Below are 14,372 nucleotides of genomic sequence, written 5' to 3'. Positions count from 1 at the left end.
ATCACAGTCACAGCAGATATTCAGCAGAATAATGGTGAGTATGGAGACGCCTGAGTCTGATAGCATTCATCACTGGGTCTCACAGGAAATCACATTTTTCCTTTGTATTCCCTCTGGTTTTCATTAAAGCAGCACACACAGGTACTGCTTTATTGACCTCGGCCAGGAATTATTTTTGTCTGGACCTTAGATTGCTGTTATTCAAATGTATGCCTCCATTCCAGCAGAAATCTTGATCCAACCAGTTTGAAAATCTATACATTAGATATTGTTAACTGAATTCTTTTATTATTCCATGTTAGACACAAGTGTTTTATCGCTGCCTGTGGATTCTGGGCCAAGTTCATATTTTCCTGTGGAGCTTCATGCGACAGATCTCGGTTAGTCTTTCTGTTCCCTGCTTCACATTATGCAGACTTCGCTGTTTTATATTTAAAAATAGCATAAAGAAAAAGAACACTGAAAATTGGATGCAGATAAAGTGAGATTTTTTTTTCACCTGAGCATGTGCTGGTTTCGGCTGAGAGAGGATGATCAGTGGAGGCTTAAAATACCAACAGAGGGGGAGACGTCTTGCTGTAGTAGCCCAGGAGGAAATGCAGTTGAAATAATGTCGAGTGTTTTTCAGGCCATGATAGTACGGGTCCACTTTCTTCTTTGTCATAGAAGCTTTCAGCCCTTCTCATGTGCCCCTATCATGAGTTCTGACACTTCACCCTTCCACCTCGCCTTATCAGAATCAGAATCAGAATCAGTTTTATTGCCAAGTATGTTTTCACATACAAGGATTTTTTTCTGGTGATTGGTGCAATTGATCAGCAACAGTGGGGCTCTCTAGCCTTGTTGATAAGGCTGATAGCAGATGGGAAGAAGCTATTTTTGTGGCGAGAGGTTTTGGTCCTGAAGGACCGCAGCCTCCTGCCAGAGGGGAGTGTCTCAAAGAGTTTGTGTCCAGGGTGGGAGGAGTCAGCTACAATCTTCCCTGCACGCCTCAGAGTCCTTGAGGTGTACAGGTCCTGGAGGGATGGAAGATTGCAGCCAATCACCTTCTCAGCAGAGTGGATGATACGCTGCAGTCTGTTATTGTCCCTCTCCGTGGCAGCAGCGTACCAGATGGTGATGGAGGAGGTGAGGATGGACTCAATGATGGAGGTGTAGAAGTTCACCATCATAGTCCTTGGCAGGTTGAACTTCTTCAATTGCCTCAGGAAATACATCCTCTGCTGAGCTTTTTTGATGAGGGAGCTGATGTTTAGCTCCCATTTGAGATCCTGTGTGATGGTGGTTCCCAAGAAGCGGAAATGCTCCACGGTAGCCACGGGGGAGTCGCACAGGGAGATGGGGGTGGGTGGGGCTGGGCTCTTCCTGAAGTCCACTATCATTTCCACTGTCTTCAGAGCGTTTAGCTCTAGGTTGTTCTGCGTGCACCAGGTCACCAGACGGTCAGTCTCCCACCTGTAGGCAGACTCATCGCCATCAGAGATGAGTCCAATGAGAGTGGTGTCGTCTGCAAACTTCAGGAGCTTGACAGACTGATGGCTGGAGGTGCAGGTGTTGGTGTACAGGGAGAAGAGCAGAGGAGAAAGAACGCAGCCTTGCGGGGATCCAGTGCTGATGGTCTGGGAGTCAGACACGTGCTTTCCTAGCTTCACGTGCTGCCTCCTGTCAGACAGGAAGTCGGTGATCCACCTGCAGGTGGAGTCAGGCACGCTCAGCTGGGAGAGCTTGTCCTGCAGCAGAGCCGGGAAGATGGTGTTGAAGGCAGAGCTGAAGTCCACAAACAGGATCCTGGCATAGGTCCCTGAGGAGTCCAGGTGCTGGAGGATGAAGTGGAGAGCCATGTTGACGGCGTCATCTACAGACCTGTTGGCTCTGTAGGCGAACTGCAGGGGGTCCAGGAGTGGGTCAGTGATGGATTTGAGGTGGGACAGGACAAGGCGCTCAAATGATTTCATGACCACAGAGGTCAGGGTAATGGGTCTAAAGTCATTTAGTCCTGTGGGCCTTGGTTTTTTGGGGACAGGGATGATGGTGGAGGATTTGAAGCAGGCTGGCACGTGGCAGGTCTCCAGTGAGATGTTGAAGATGTCTGTGAACACTGGAGACAGCTGATCAGCACAGTGCTTCAGGGATGATGGAGAGACAGAGTCAGGACCGGCTGCTTTGCAGGGGTTCTGCTTCTTAAAAAGCCTGTTGACATCTCTCTCCAGGATAGAGAGAGATGTTCCTTTGGTAGGGGAGGAGGGGGGTTCTGATGTGGCTCTGATGTGGAGGTTAGTGTCAGGCTTGTCCCACTGTCTTTCAAAGCGGCAGTAGAACTCATTCAGATCGTTGGCCAGACGGAAGTCGTTAGTGGAGTGGGGGGGTTTAGGTTTGTAGTTTGTGATCTTTCTGAGCCCTTTCCAGACAGAAGCAGAGTCGTTGGCTGAGAACTGGAGCTGAAGTTTCTCAGAGTACAGTCGTTTAGCTTCTCTCACCGCTTTGCTAAACCTGTACTTGGACTCTTTAAACTTGTCCCTGTCCCCACTCCTGAAAGCTTCCTCCTTTTGCCTCCTGAGCTGACTGAGCTTAGCTGTGAACCAGGGTTTGTCATTGTTATAACTCACCCTGGTGCGTGATGGGATACAGCAGTCCTCACAGAAGCTGATGTATGACGTCACAGCCTCTGTGAACTCATCCAGACTGTTGGAAGCAGTCCTGAACACTTCCCAGTCAGTGCAGTCCAAACATGCCCGCAGATCCTCTATGGCTTCACTGCTCCACTGCTTCGATGTCTTCACAACAGGTTTACACAGTTTTAGTTTCTGCCTGTATGTGGGAATCAGGTGGACCATCACATGGTCAGAGTGGCCCAGTGCAGCCCGGGGGACGGCGTGATAAGCACCACTGATTGTGGTGTAACAGTGGTCCAGAGTGTTCCCCTCTCTGGTCGGGCAATTAACAAACTGTCTGTATTTGGGCAGTTCGTATATATTGCAGTGTTTTGAAGTGATGCACTTCCAGTAAGTTAAAGTTCTATTCACTGCAGTGTGTAGCACTGTGTGGTATTCCCATTAACTTATCCTGCTCCTGTTGGACAGACATGGACATTACACTGATTTCAGCAGCGCTTTCATCATGACGACCGTGCATTTTCTGCCAGACTTTGTCCAATTGGTTTTGAAAGTGTCTCTCTAACCCAGAACCTGTGATTTTTCCTCACATTGCTGAGGAGCATGTGATCTCTCCATGACATGAAATTGTTTGCTCCATCATGTTGTTTCATAGTTTAACTGACTTTTCCCTGGAGGTTTATTAACATGACACTGGACACCTGGACCTACAGAATCTAGAGCCAGTGTGCAAGAAGTCTGTTCATAAAGTTCATGATAAAATGTGAGTCACATCTTTTCTGCAGTAGAAATACAGTGTATCATGTATCAAGATATATTCAATCTGCAACAGCTACGAGACAGGAAATACAAAACTGATGAACAACTCATAAAGATGTTTGTAACAGCAATAATAACCAGTTTATACGTTTCTAACTTGGTGCACAGGTACAGTTAGACATATAAAATCATCAGTAAGATTCCTAATATTTAATATCAAATTAAGAGGGTATTTTGCTTTGAAAGTAAAACTAATGCAAAATTAACAATATGTTGTTTGTGTGAAGGGTTTGAATGCACCCAATTGCCAAATCTGATAAAGAAAAGCTGATCAGATCTTGATAAATAAAGATGTTCAAGCGGCCCCAAATCCCTGACGTTAAAGGCTGAGCTGTTTAGTTGCATGACCCTGAGATAACAATGGACAGTGCCTCCCGTTCTCCAGTGAAGAGGTAGCAGTTTGAGTAATTGTGATTGCTGAACATCTGACCTGTGGTATTTATTTGACCATCTAAAACACTCGTGCTTCCAGGCAGGAGCAGTATCTTTGAAACAAGATCAATCAGCAAGTCAACAACAAAAATCAATCAATAAATAAGACGAAATGAACCGTGACTTAGCAGACCATTTATGTCTGTAAGATATTGCTTTAATTGTGGGAGATCTAGCCCCACTTTTTGTACAGAAACAGGTTTTGTATACTGAGCCCTTCATAGACATATCAGGAGCTTTGATGGCTCCATTCATCTTGTGAGAATATTTAATGTAAAATGAAATAATTTCCTTGGGTATCAAATCAAAAACACCATTATATTGTCAGCATGGGGCATGATGGCAGATGTCTTTTGTACCTTAAAGGTAAAAGCTTTGACCTTTGAAATCCTGGAGCTGTTCAACACCCTGGTGCCTGATAAAGCTGTGGTCTGTATGAGCAGGAGCACTGAGCACTCTGATACACAGCAGTGATATGAACTGCTCTAGGAAATGAAATGAACAGCTCATCTCCACAGAAAAACAAGATTATTATGTTTTACGAGACGTGTCTGGCCTCCTGCAGACAAGCTGATCGTCAACACAGTTTCTCCGTTTGTCTTCTTCACACGCAGACTATCTGAGATGTGACCTCACCTGGGTAACCACATGGATTTGCTTTTGATTTCTATTGGTAGCTATAGAGATTTGATTATAGCACACTGTGATCTGTCCATTTATGCTTTCATTCAGTGACCTTTCTCAAGCTTGCATAGAAATTGTCTTTCTAATATTAGCATACCACTCATTATAAGACTTTCTTCCTTTAATTATACTGTGCAACTTTGGCTAAAGCAGTTAAAACTGTACTTTTATTTAACATGGTTTAAGTTAAACCATTAACCTTAAACTTAAACTACTTAAAAAGTTTAAGTAGTATTTTGCAGTCTTTATACACAGTAAATTGTTAGCTGCAAATCCATGAGCACTTTCTCATATATCAGTGCTGGTCACAGGGATTTAAACCACCAAGAAAACTAGAAGTCCTCTCTTAAATAAAACTACAGTAGAACTCCCAGCAAGGCTTTGGCAACTGTGAAATAATTTGTGTAACAGTGACACAATATCCTGCTGTTTCTCCAACAACAGGATGTGAGAAACAGGAAAAATCATAAATGTTAATCTCTGGAGGAGCTAACATGCCCATGTTTCCTCCACTGGCACGGCTGAAATAACTGTCCCTGATCTCTGAACAGAATCTGAATCTGAAAAGTAAAAACTATCAAAGTGGATAAATATTATAATCGTATGATCCTCTGTAGATACTTTTTGCTGAGGTTGAAAGTGAGTAAACTTTAAACAAATACACTGTGAATGGCATTAGTTTGAATCAACAATAGGATAGTAGGACTCTGGCGTTGGCAATTAGTTACCTCCTCTCTTGTATCTTGCATCTTCTGTGTGCTTCAGTTTTCTCTGTCAGATACACTGTCTCGGTTTTCTGTCTTCAGGCTGGGAGCTGGTAAGAGTCCTTGAAACACAAACATCATGCACGATGGTGCCTGACCACTACCTGAATTCATGATTGGACAGATTAAACAGAGCGACGGAACAGAAACTGACATTAATGGCAGCAGATGTGGGGGTGGAGGTTTACAAGGTTTCTGTTGTTTACCAGCTGCTAAACCTCACCTGAGGGGACAAGTGTGTTTTCAACATCTCACTATGTTCACTGGCTCGCAGTGTAATTGTGTTTGCGCTGTGCACTCCCCGGGTGTGAAGGTGTACAACTGTAAAGTGAGGTAGCCTGCAGCAGCCACAGAGGGAGACGTGTGCTCCCTGAATGGCAGTGCTGAGCCACAATGAAGTCACTGCTATTAAGCATCTTCGAGACAGAAAGGGCAGACGAAATCAGAGCTGACACTCCGAGGACAGCAAAAACCAGACACGACAGGCTAATGTGTGCTAATTACCACCCCACCAAGCTATGCTTAATGGTACACAGCTCAAGGCTTTATACGCTGCTGTTGCACTATTACAACCTGCACTTCATCTATGGCTTTGCAAGTGGAAAATCAGGACGAACAGGACACTGCAGCTCACGATGACCTTATTGTTGGTGCCTCAGCCTCCCTGAACAGAGTCATCTCTTGTCAGTATTCTTCTCCCCGTGCAGCCCTCTGTTGCAAACCCGGTTTGATCAGAGGTTAAGAGCAGTTCAGCCTGATGGGGATGAAGCATAAAATGAAAACTCTCATGACAATAACATAGATCTGTGCACAGTGATGGTTTGTTTGTCTCAAAATGATCTCTATTATCATTAGACACTGAGCAGAGGGTCATTTAACACATGTTCCCTGTGAGACTCTTTGCGTGGGGCAGATGTTGCGTGCCGACTCCACTTCACATTGTTTATTGTGGTTGTCACGTGAGGCTGGCAGCCAATGACAAGCGTGCTCTGCAACCGCACAGCGTGTCGTCTTTTTTACACACTAACGACCAACCAGCTGAGTCAAACCCACCACAATAAGACCGGACACTGGATCATAGGATCTTCAAAATAAGAGTGTGAATATGCGTTATTTTTTTGAACAAGGAACATGTCAGGTATTGAGCAGTTGCATAAAAACAGAACAGTATACAAATACACAGATATGTAGGAAATACTAGATTAAAGTCAATACCATGCATATGGTATGATGGTGGACTAATCGGATTGTCATTTCGAGTGAGTGTCTCTCCTTTCACCTTGGTTGTCACCAAAAGCCCTTAATTCAGTGTGTTCTTCAATACCGGTACAATACTCTCAAGAGAAGGTGACCTGCAGCTGCTCATCGTCTGCATCCATTCAGCCAAGGGTGATGGGATCTTTCTTAAAAACACTCATTCACCAGGGCAGAAGAGAGCAAGAAAATACACTAGTATTAAAGTGGCGTGCATGGGTAGTTTGTGAGTTACTGTTCATTGTTTAGTTTGTTTGTTTTCTGCTCATTAGAGAAGGAATCCTCGGGGTCCTTCTTGTCATTTATATGTGTAGTTTTTGCAGTTTCTACTTCAGCTCCGATTGCTGTGTAATGACAGGGAAGTCATCTGCACAGACCGCTCTGTTTAACACTCATTTACTTCTGGTGAACGCTGGCAGCGGTTTGCACACGATCACTGGTGAGGCTTTAATTTTGAAAGCCCTCACCGGAAGCGTCGCTGTCACTGACCGCTACCTTTACAGGTGCGGTGCTCAACATGCCGTGGATCTGACGGAGCCCGGCGGACGGTGCGCTGCTGGAGGAGGTCACGCACGGCAGGTGTCCCCCTCCTCCCCCCCCCCCCCCCCCATCTCCCCACACCTCCACACCGCGCGGCTCCCACCTTATCCGTTTCCACGCGGTCGTTGATAATGCGCCGAGCGCGTGCCCGTGATCCTCGCGGCGGATCGATCGTGTAAATGGGTCGCGTGCGCATAGGGGGAAGTTTACCTCCGGCGACCGGACGACGCGAGCGGATCACTCCGCGGCGGCGCACACGCACGGTGAGTGGGTTTCCCGTGTTTTTTTCCGGTGGGTCGTAAAAAGGGATGAAGGAGAGGATGTGTCAGTGGTGGCAGTTACTGCGGCGTGTAGGTTATATTTGTGATTGGTTGAATGCCTCTGAAAACGACGCGGGCTTTATTTTATTTTATTTTGGTCTAGTTTTGAATCCATTCATGTAAGAAACTTTGAGGGGGGGCATGAAGTAGCAGCCCGTATGAAGGGCAAGTCTGACATCCAGTCTGAAATACTTTGGAATACACAAACGAAACGAGCAGACATCACAGTCTCAGTGAGTTTGGCATAAATGAGTGGAATTGGGTCTGTCCAGTGGTTGTGCCTCGTTTCTGTCCATTAGCTCATTATGGTCTGCAGATTTTGGAGACCTGGTTATGAGCTCCCATACATTAGAGCAGTAGGTGTTTGCAGCAGTGAGGGGAGTCCAAGTTCAGCAAACATCCTCCCTGCACATGTTGGTGTTGAGTCATGAACTGCTGGCGCACTGGACGGGTAAACCTGTTCTCCGTGGGGGGTCAGTGGCAGCTGGCAGAATGACTGTGCTGCCCTGTCTGTTCATAACAAACCCCACCAATCACCAGAGCACTGCTCAGGTCTGACCTGAGGGCTGGCTTATCAGCGTAATCTGGGAACATTTGTTTAAAGTTAGATATGTGCAGAATGATGAGGGCTCAAAGGCAAATGTTGAGAGCTGTAATGACTGAAATATCTTGAGATGGAACTTGCTGATATTTAGATATTTGTCAGGAAAGCTATATGCAACCACAAAGGACCAAAAACAATGGCTGATTCTGTCTTCATCCAGTGAATGTCGTATACCTTGGACAAATCTGTGCCAGACGGTGCCTCTGTCCTCTGATTTAATTTTAGTCCCCATTGTCAGTCAGAGGCTGTGCTCTGAGCCTCCCCAGCTGCCGGTTACATAATGTCAGCCGAGGACTACCACAGTTTAGTGAGCAGAGGGGGAAACTCAGGCGGAATAGAGCAGAGACAATACCGAACGATGCCAGATTACAACGTTACATAAGGGATGTTTCGCTTCCACTTGGCTGGGGTGATGCAGATGATGGTGGTCCAGAAATAGGTCTGAGGGAAGGAAGATGGGATGCTGCACACACTTTATTTACCAGCAGAGGAGTATACAGACAAGGCTGTTAATGCACAGCGAGGGTGCAGCTCTGGCAATCAGTTTGTAGAGAGAAATATTTACATTTCATGTAGCACAGCCCGGCTTGTGTTGCTAATATCCTGTGGTAAACGTTCCCAGCACATGTTCAGTGTTTACACTGGCACACAATGGACGTCAGCGAATATCACATTCAAGGACATATCAGTTTAATGTCTTTTAAGAGAGGCAGAGGGGAAATGTCTGATAGCTTTCCTTCTGGTTGACCTCATCAGCAGAGTGCTCTGTGGCATTACGTGGTTCATTAGGTTGTGTTGCTCTGGTTTAGATGTAATTGTGAATTTCTTTACAGACGCACGAAAAAATGGAACAAAAAGAGATAGGTAAGAGGTAAGATTTGTAGAAGTCCAGACAGACCTTTTGATTGAAATAAAATATTTATGTAACAGAGCATTAAAACCACCATAAGCAGATGTTTGTGGATAAAGTGATGCAGTTGGAGATAAAACAGAAATGGTGACAACATCTCAACAGCACTTATTGATTTAGCGACACATGACAGCTACATGATGGCGGTGATATATGATTCTTTGCTGGGATGGGTCGGCGCTGACAACTTTCATCCATCACATGTGATTCAAAGGAACAAATCATCTCTGCATCACATCGAGCAGAAAACCTTTGTCTTGCTTTGGGCAGTTCGAGTTGAGGTTTTGAAGTGTGTCACAGTCCTGACTGCATCCCGGTCAGTGATTTCAAAGAAACAGACAGACATAACCCTACAGCGCACTGATCATGATTAAATGATGATTTGTTGCTTCACATAAGAGTTTGTACAAATCAAATGATGAATGCTGAGGAAGACAGTGGCAGCTTACATTCAGTTGTTAGAAAACAACCTCTTTGAGGATATTTTCCTCATTTAATACAAACTACTAACTTCTTCAGGAGTTTAAGGTAGGTTAAACATAGGCTCCAAAAGCAAAAGAATTTCTTTATTTTTTTTAAATAAATCAAATATGATAATGACTGTGATATCACTGCTGCAAGAAAACATGGGATGAATTTAACTATTATGAGCTTTTTTTGTTTGTTTTTTTTTGTTTTTTTTTTAAAGTCTGTTCGCTTGGATAAAATTTTCCTTAAACTCTGCTTCAACTCTGTGAACATTTGCAGTTTGTACACATCTACTTGTAGAATGTCGTTGTGGTCAGCATGTGGTGGAAACTGTGTTATGTGTGGGTTTGCTTTACATGAACTTAATTAAACCAGATGATAATATCCAATGTAAGACCCCCCCGCCCCCCAAAAAAAAACTGTTATCCTTTGGATAATTACGTAGAAAAACTCTTCATGCATGCAGTGCTTGTGGGAGCCGCAGCGGCACTGCAGGAGCTGTGGGCTGCATCCTAATACACTGAGATGACTGCAGTGGGAGCTGTGAAAACCAGACATAACACAAACACCACAATTACATAATCCCCAAATACAGTCTGAAATCCTGTAATGAATAAACATCTGAAAATGTAATAGTAAAATACTCATTAATGTAATAAGCTATTATTTTGTGAAATTATATACATATATATATATATATATATATATATATATATATATATATATAGAATATGAATTCCCAGTAACCCTCAATAAAAAAAACTGACAAGAGAATGTATAGGAGTAAGATAGGCAGCTATGTAATGTGGAAAGAAAAAATGTTTCTCATGTGATGTTTGCAGAAATGACCTCAAACAAAGCTGTGACACAGTTAAATGATATTTAGCTCTGCAGTGCTGTCAGATGATAGAAAATAATGTGATCATACTGAAGGTCGTGTATGTATTAGCCTTGAATTTCCATGGAAATTGAAAGTCCTCAGAAGCAATGACAGTCATTTTAGGTGAAAGTGATTACTAGATCGTGAGCTGGTGCTGAAACCTCCCATTGCCTGTGACGGCGTATGAAATATTGTGATGTTTAAAACCCAGCAGCAGCTGCCTGGTGTTGACTTCACTCAGCTGATGAAAATCTTTGTAAGAAGAACTTGATTCAGACATGACTGATGTTGTTTGTTTTGCATCTTGTTGCCAAAATGATTTGTGTGCTGACCTTTTGTCTCTGCATCACCGTGAAAACAATTAGACGCGGCAGGTGTGGAAATGAACCTGCTGAGTGCTCTGTGAGATGGGGACTGCCTCCTCGCTCTTACCTTCTTAGGTAATTTATGATCCCCGTTCTGTTTTTTGTTTTTTTTTTTCTTCAGCGTAACAGGCAATTAATGACAAATTAAACCTGACAACTTGTATCCGTATTGCTTAACATCAGTCCGTCCTGCTGGCGTCACTGATTGCGACTGTAGTAGGTCCTTCGGGTACAAAGCGGAGGGTTTGGTGTTAAATTACCCCTGCTGCCTGACAGATGTTTCAGTGCGTCTGCTGATTAAGGTTTCCTGCTGACCTTGTTGGACTTTAACAAGCATGTAGAGAGGAACACCTCGGCGCTGTTCTCCTCAGGGGGTCCTCGTTGTTTTTGATTTTCATCAATTACGTAGAGTGACTATTTGAGAGATTTATCATTTGGAAATAAGCCATGAGATGTTTGTCCCCGCAGGCATGATGGTGTGAGGCCGCTGCATGAGGCCGCCTGGACAAACATGATGGAGGAGGCTGCCAGCCAGCTCGAGAGAGACCATGTGCACAGTGTCTATGACAAGATTGCTCCATATTTCAATGACAGCCGCTATAAAGCCTGGCCAAAGGTGCGACAGTTTCTGCTGGACCTGCAGCCGGGAAGCATTGTCGCTGACATTGGTGGGTGTCACCTCCTGCAGTGATATAATCTTGACAGTCTAATGACACCAGATTATTCACACATCATTTGTGCTTCTTCTACTGTTTTTTTAAAAAAGTTTAAAATTGCCTTCCCTTAAAAGAGGGAAGACGTATTTTAAATCCAGTCAGACCACCAATCATTCCTCATCAGTCGCTAGCGCTGAAGCTGTCCGTCTTGTCTCTGGCAGGTTGTGGCAATGGCAAGTATCTCCACATCAACAAGGAGGTGTTCAAGCTGGGGTGTGACGTTTGTCGCCCCCTGGTGGACTTCGCCTGGAGCCAAGGACACGAGGTCCAGCTGTGCGATGGGCTGCACTTGCCTTACAGAGACAGCTGCTTCGACGCTGTGCTCTCTATTGCAGGTAATTGACACACACACACACACACACACACACACACACACACACACACACTTAAAGGGAGGTTTGGATGTTGTTGATCCCCCCTCACTCACTAACAAATCACTCCCCTCATATGCATGAAGCTCAACTGGTGCAGCTGCCATTTGCCTCAAATTTAATGAACTCATGATAATGATAAACATCAGTTTACCTCGAGCTTGTGTTGCCAGGCCAACAGAGTGAAATGATTCATGTGTGTCCTCAGACAAAAGAGTGTAATTAGGACCGAAAGCAGACACCCACACTATTAATTTATCTCGTGTGCCATACACAGTGCACATAATGTGTTTGTTGACTGCAAGTGCTGAATGTGACACATCATAATAATTAAATAAATGCCTACTCACCATCCTACCGAATTCTGACAAATTAATATTTTTGTCACAGTCATCCATCATTTGTCCACCAAAGAGCGGCGTATTCGAGCAATAAAGGAGATGGCTCGCACCCTGCGAGTGGGTGGGCGCATCATGATTTACGTGTGGGCCATGGAGCAGAAACGTCGGAAATTTGAGAAACAGGACATTTTCGTTCCCTGGAACCCCAACCCTCATTCTCCCTCCGTCTTCAATAGGGAGCACGCCAAACCCAGAAGGAGGGCCACAGCACAGAGCGTGAGCGAAGGCATAGACAACACTGACAAGCACAGGAAGGTTAGAAGCACATCCTCTGTGGCAGACGAAGAAGACCTGGCCTGCAACACGCCGCAGCAGAGGACTCAGAGACTGTGGTTCTTCTCCAGGTCTCTGGATTCTGTGTTCGACTTCGGAAGTTTAGCCATCTCCCGGTCGTCCTCCAGAGAGCTGAGCACTTTATCTTCACCCGCAGGTGAAAATGAGGGGAACAGGGCGAGCCAGCGCGGGAGAGGACGAGGCCTCATCAAGCAGGTCTCCAGCTTCTTCTCTCCTCCGTCTGTGATCGGATCAGAGGAGGACGTCTTTGACTCGGTCACAGAACTGCACAAGGGACAAAATGATCCCGGAGGCAACAACAACAACAACCCCAACAACAACAACGGCACAGAAAAGCAGAGCGTCTCAGTATCTTTAGCCGAGGAGTGTGGCTCACTGGCCCTGCCAGATCTGGTGCCTTTCCAGGCGGAGCACATGAAGCAGTCTGGAGATGAAAGTGAAGGGGGGCCGCCGGTAAAAGAGCCGCAGGAAAGCACACAGAGTCCTCAGGGGAGCGAGGGACAGGTGGACGGCTCCTGCCTGAGGTACTATCACGTCTTCAGGGAGGGAGAGCTGGCGGAGCTGATAGAGAATCATGTTGAAGAGCTTCATGTCACACACGCCTACTTTGATCATGCTAACTGGTGTGTGGTGGCAGAAAAAGTTCAGTTGTGGAAAATATGATTTTTAACTTGTCTGGTTTTACCTTTCATCAACTCTGCCTCAAGTTTTAGCACTGAATCACACATTTGATTGTTTTACATTCTTGTAACTGCAAAGTGCGCAAAGGTGCAGATGTAGCCATTGTTGAAGTTACACTGAACACTAAAGTTAGCCACTCCACTGCTGCAGCTCTCTACTGAACTGTTTGGGAAATGTCGTTTTTTAAATAGTCTTTTTTAGTTTTAAGTTAAGTCGTGCTGGAACCAGCTGTGTGACAGACTTGTTCATATCTATCATTATTTTAAACGGCACCACTGTAATGTTTTGAATGCAGTGTTCAACAATGGCTATCACTGTTTTTAAAGTATTTATTCTATTTCAATCCATGAAACCAACAAGCAGTATCCCAGTGTGTGTACCCTTTCAATGTCAGGAATTTGATCTTATCATCAAACCACAGCAAGCTCCCAGATTTTAACTCTTTTAAAAGAGCATTTCTGCAAGAGAGATGTCAAGAAATGCACTGTTTTTCTCTTTGGACGACTATAATATTATCCAAAGGGGAATTTCTGAGACAACAATAGGCTCTTCCATCTGCTCTTATCTGTTTTAATGTATTGATTTTAGCAGAAAATTCTTACTTTACTCTCTGTGTCTGCCTGTTTTTACAACTGCACGTTCCTTAACTCTGAATTCCAAGAGCTAAACTAGCAGCAAGTATCTGTTAAGTACTTTTTGGTGGGACTTTCTGCAAACTGCTCATATGTGATGTATCATAAACACTATATTATAAAAAGAGCTCAAAGGCGTGCAGAATATCTTCCAAAAACATTTGTGCCATTTGCTTGTTGTGTTTTATTCTCTTGGTGTTTCGAAGAACGAGTTGCCAGTGTGTGCGCTTGATGTTGATATTTGTAGTAGCTGTGTGTTGTCTTGTGACAAGCTGAACGTACCACCAGTATGTTTCAGCAAATCAACTGCCTCATATACTGTGAATAAACATTGCACTGTACCACAAAGATGTCGCTGCTTGATGTCAGTCAATGACAAACGTAGGTGAAACTTGAAACATACTGGTTATCTGTATCCATTGTGCCAAGGACGGTGCACATCTTTATCAGTACAGTATGTGTGGACCAACTGTGTTTGTTCTCAAGTGACACTGGTACCTTAATGTCCTATGTGACCTGATGTTATTGCTTTTGAGTTACGACTTGTTTTTCCTCATTAAATACTTTTGTTCATGACTGTTGTTGTGTTGCTTTTTCTGACATTAACTAGAGACCTTTATGGCTG

The 14,372-nt window shown here is 44.4% G+C and overlaps 1 protein-coding gene across 4 annotated transcripts; it reads left to right on the top strand.

Moving 5' to 3' along the window:
* The first annotated feature begins 7,053 nt into the window (after nucleotides 1-7,053).
* Nucleotides 7,054-14,323, top strand: trmt9b (tRNA methyltransferase 9B). 4 transcript variants are annotated; one of them, XM_071497372.1, is made up of 5 exons: nucleotides 7,164-7,368; nucleotides 10,653-10,727; nucleotides 11,121-11,320; nucleotides 11,530-11,703; nucleotides 12,130-14,323. In XM_071497372.1, the coding sequence occupies exons 3-5, from the start codon at nucleotides 11,164-11,166 to the stop codon at nucleotides 13,095-13,097; spliced, it is 1,299 nt and encodes a 432-aa protein (XP_071353473.1). In that variant the 5' UTR covers nucleotides 7,164-7,368; nucleotides 10,653-10,727; nucleotides 11,121-11,163; the 3' UTR covers nucleotides 13,098-14,323. The 4 variants fall into 4 exon arrangements, with proteins under 4 accessions (XP_071353472.1, XP_071353473.1, XP_071353474.1 ...); XM_071497371.1 differs by lacking the exon at nucleotides 10,653-10,727 and having other exon boundaries at nucleotides 7,054-7,368; XM_071497373.1 differs by lacking the exons at nucleotides 7,164-7,368; nucleotides 10,653-10,727 and adding an exon at nucleotides 7,377-7,455.
* Nucleotides 14,324-14,372: the final 49 nt, after the last annotated feature.

Source organism: Trachinotus anak, unplaced genomic scaffold (genome assembly GCF_046630095.1).
Source record: "Trachinotus anak isolate AG129_WGS33_773 ecotype Australia unplaced genomic scaffold, CSIRO_AGI_Tana_v1 ptg000014l, whole genome shotgun sequence".
NCBI classification, from domain to species: domain Eukaryota; kingdom Metazoa; phylum Chordata; class Actinopteri; order Carangiformes; family Carangidae; genus Trachinotus; species Trachinotus anak.
Note: the sequence above shows the minus strand (reverse complement) of the source record. Positions and strands in the feature narration are given on the sequence as shown.

Bases quoted from the DNA above. Each gene is read 5' to 3' on its own strand.
- trmt9b (XM_071497371.1), top strand. From the start codon at position 11,164: ATGATGGAGGAGGCTGCCAGCCAGCTCGAGAGAGACCATGTGCACAGT. The intron at 11,321-11,529 runs GTGGGTGTCACC...TGTCTCTGGCAG, and splicing joins AAGCATTGTCGCTGACATTG to GTTGTGGCAATGGCAAGTAT. The intron at 11,704-12,129 runs GTAATTGACACA...TTTTTGTCACAG, and splicing joins CGCTGTGCTCTCTATTGCAG to TCATCCATCATTTGTCCACC.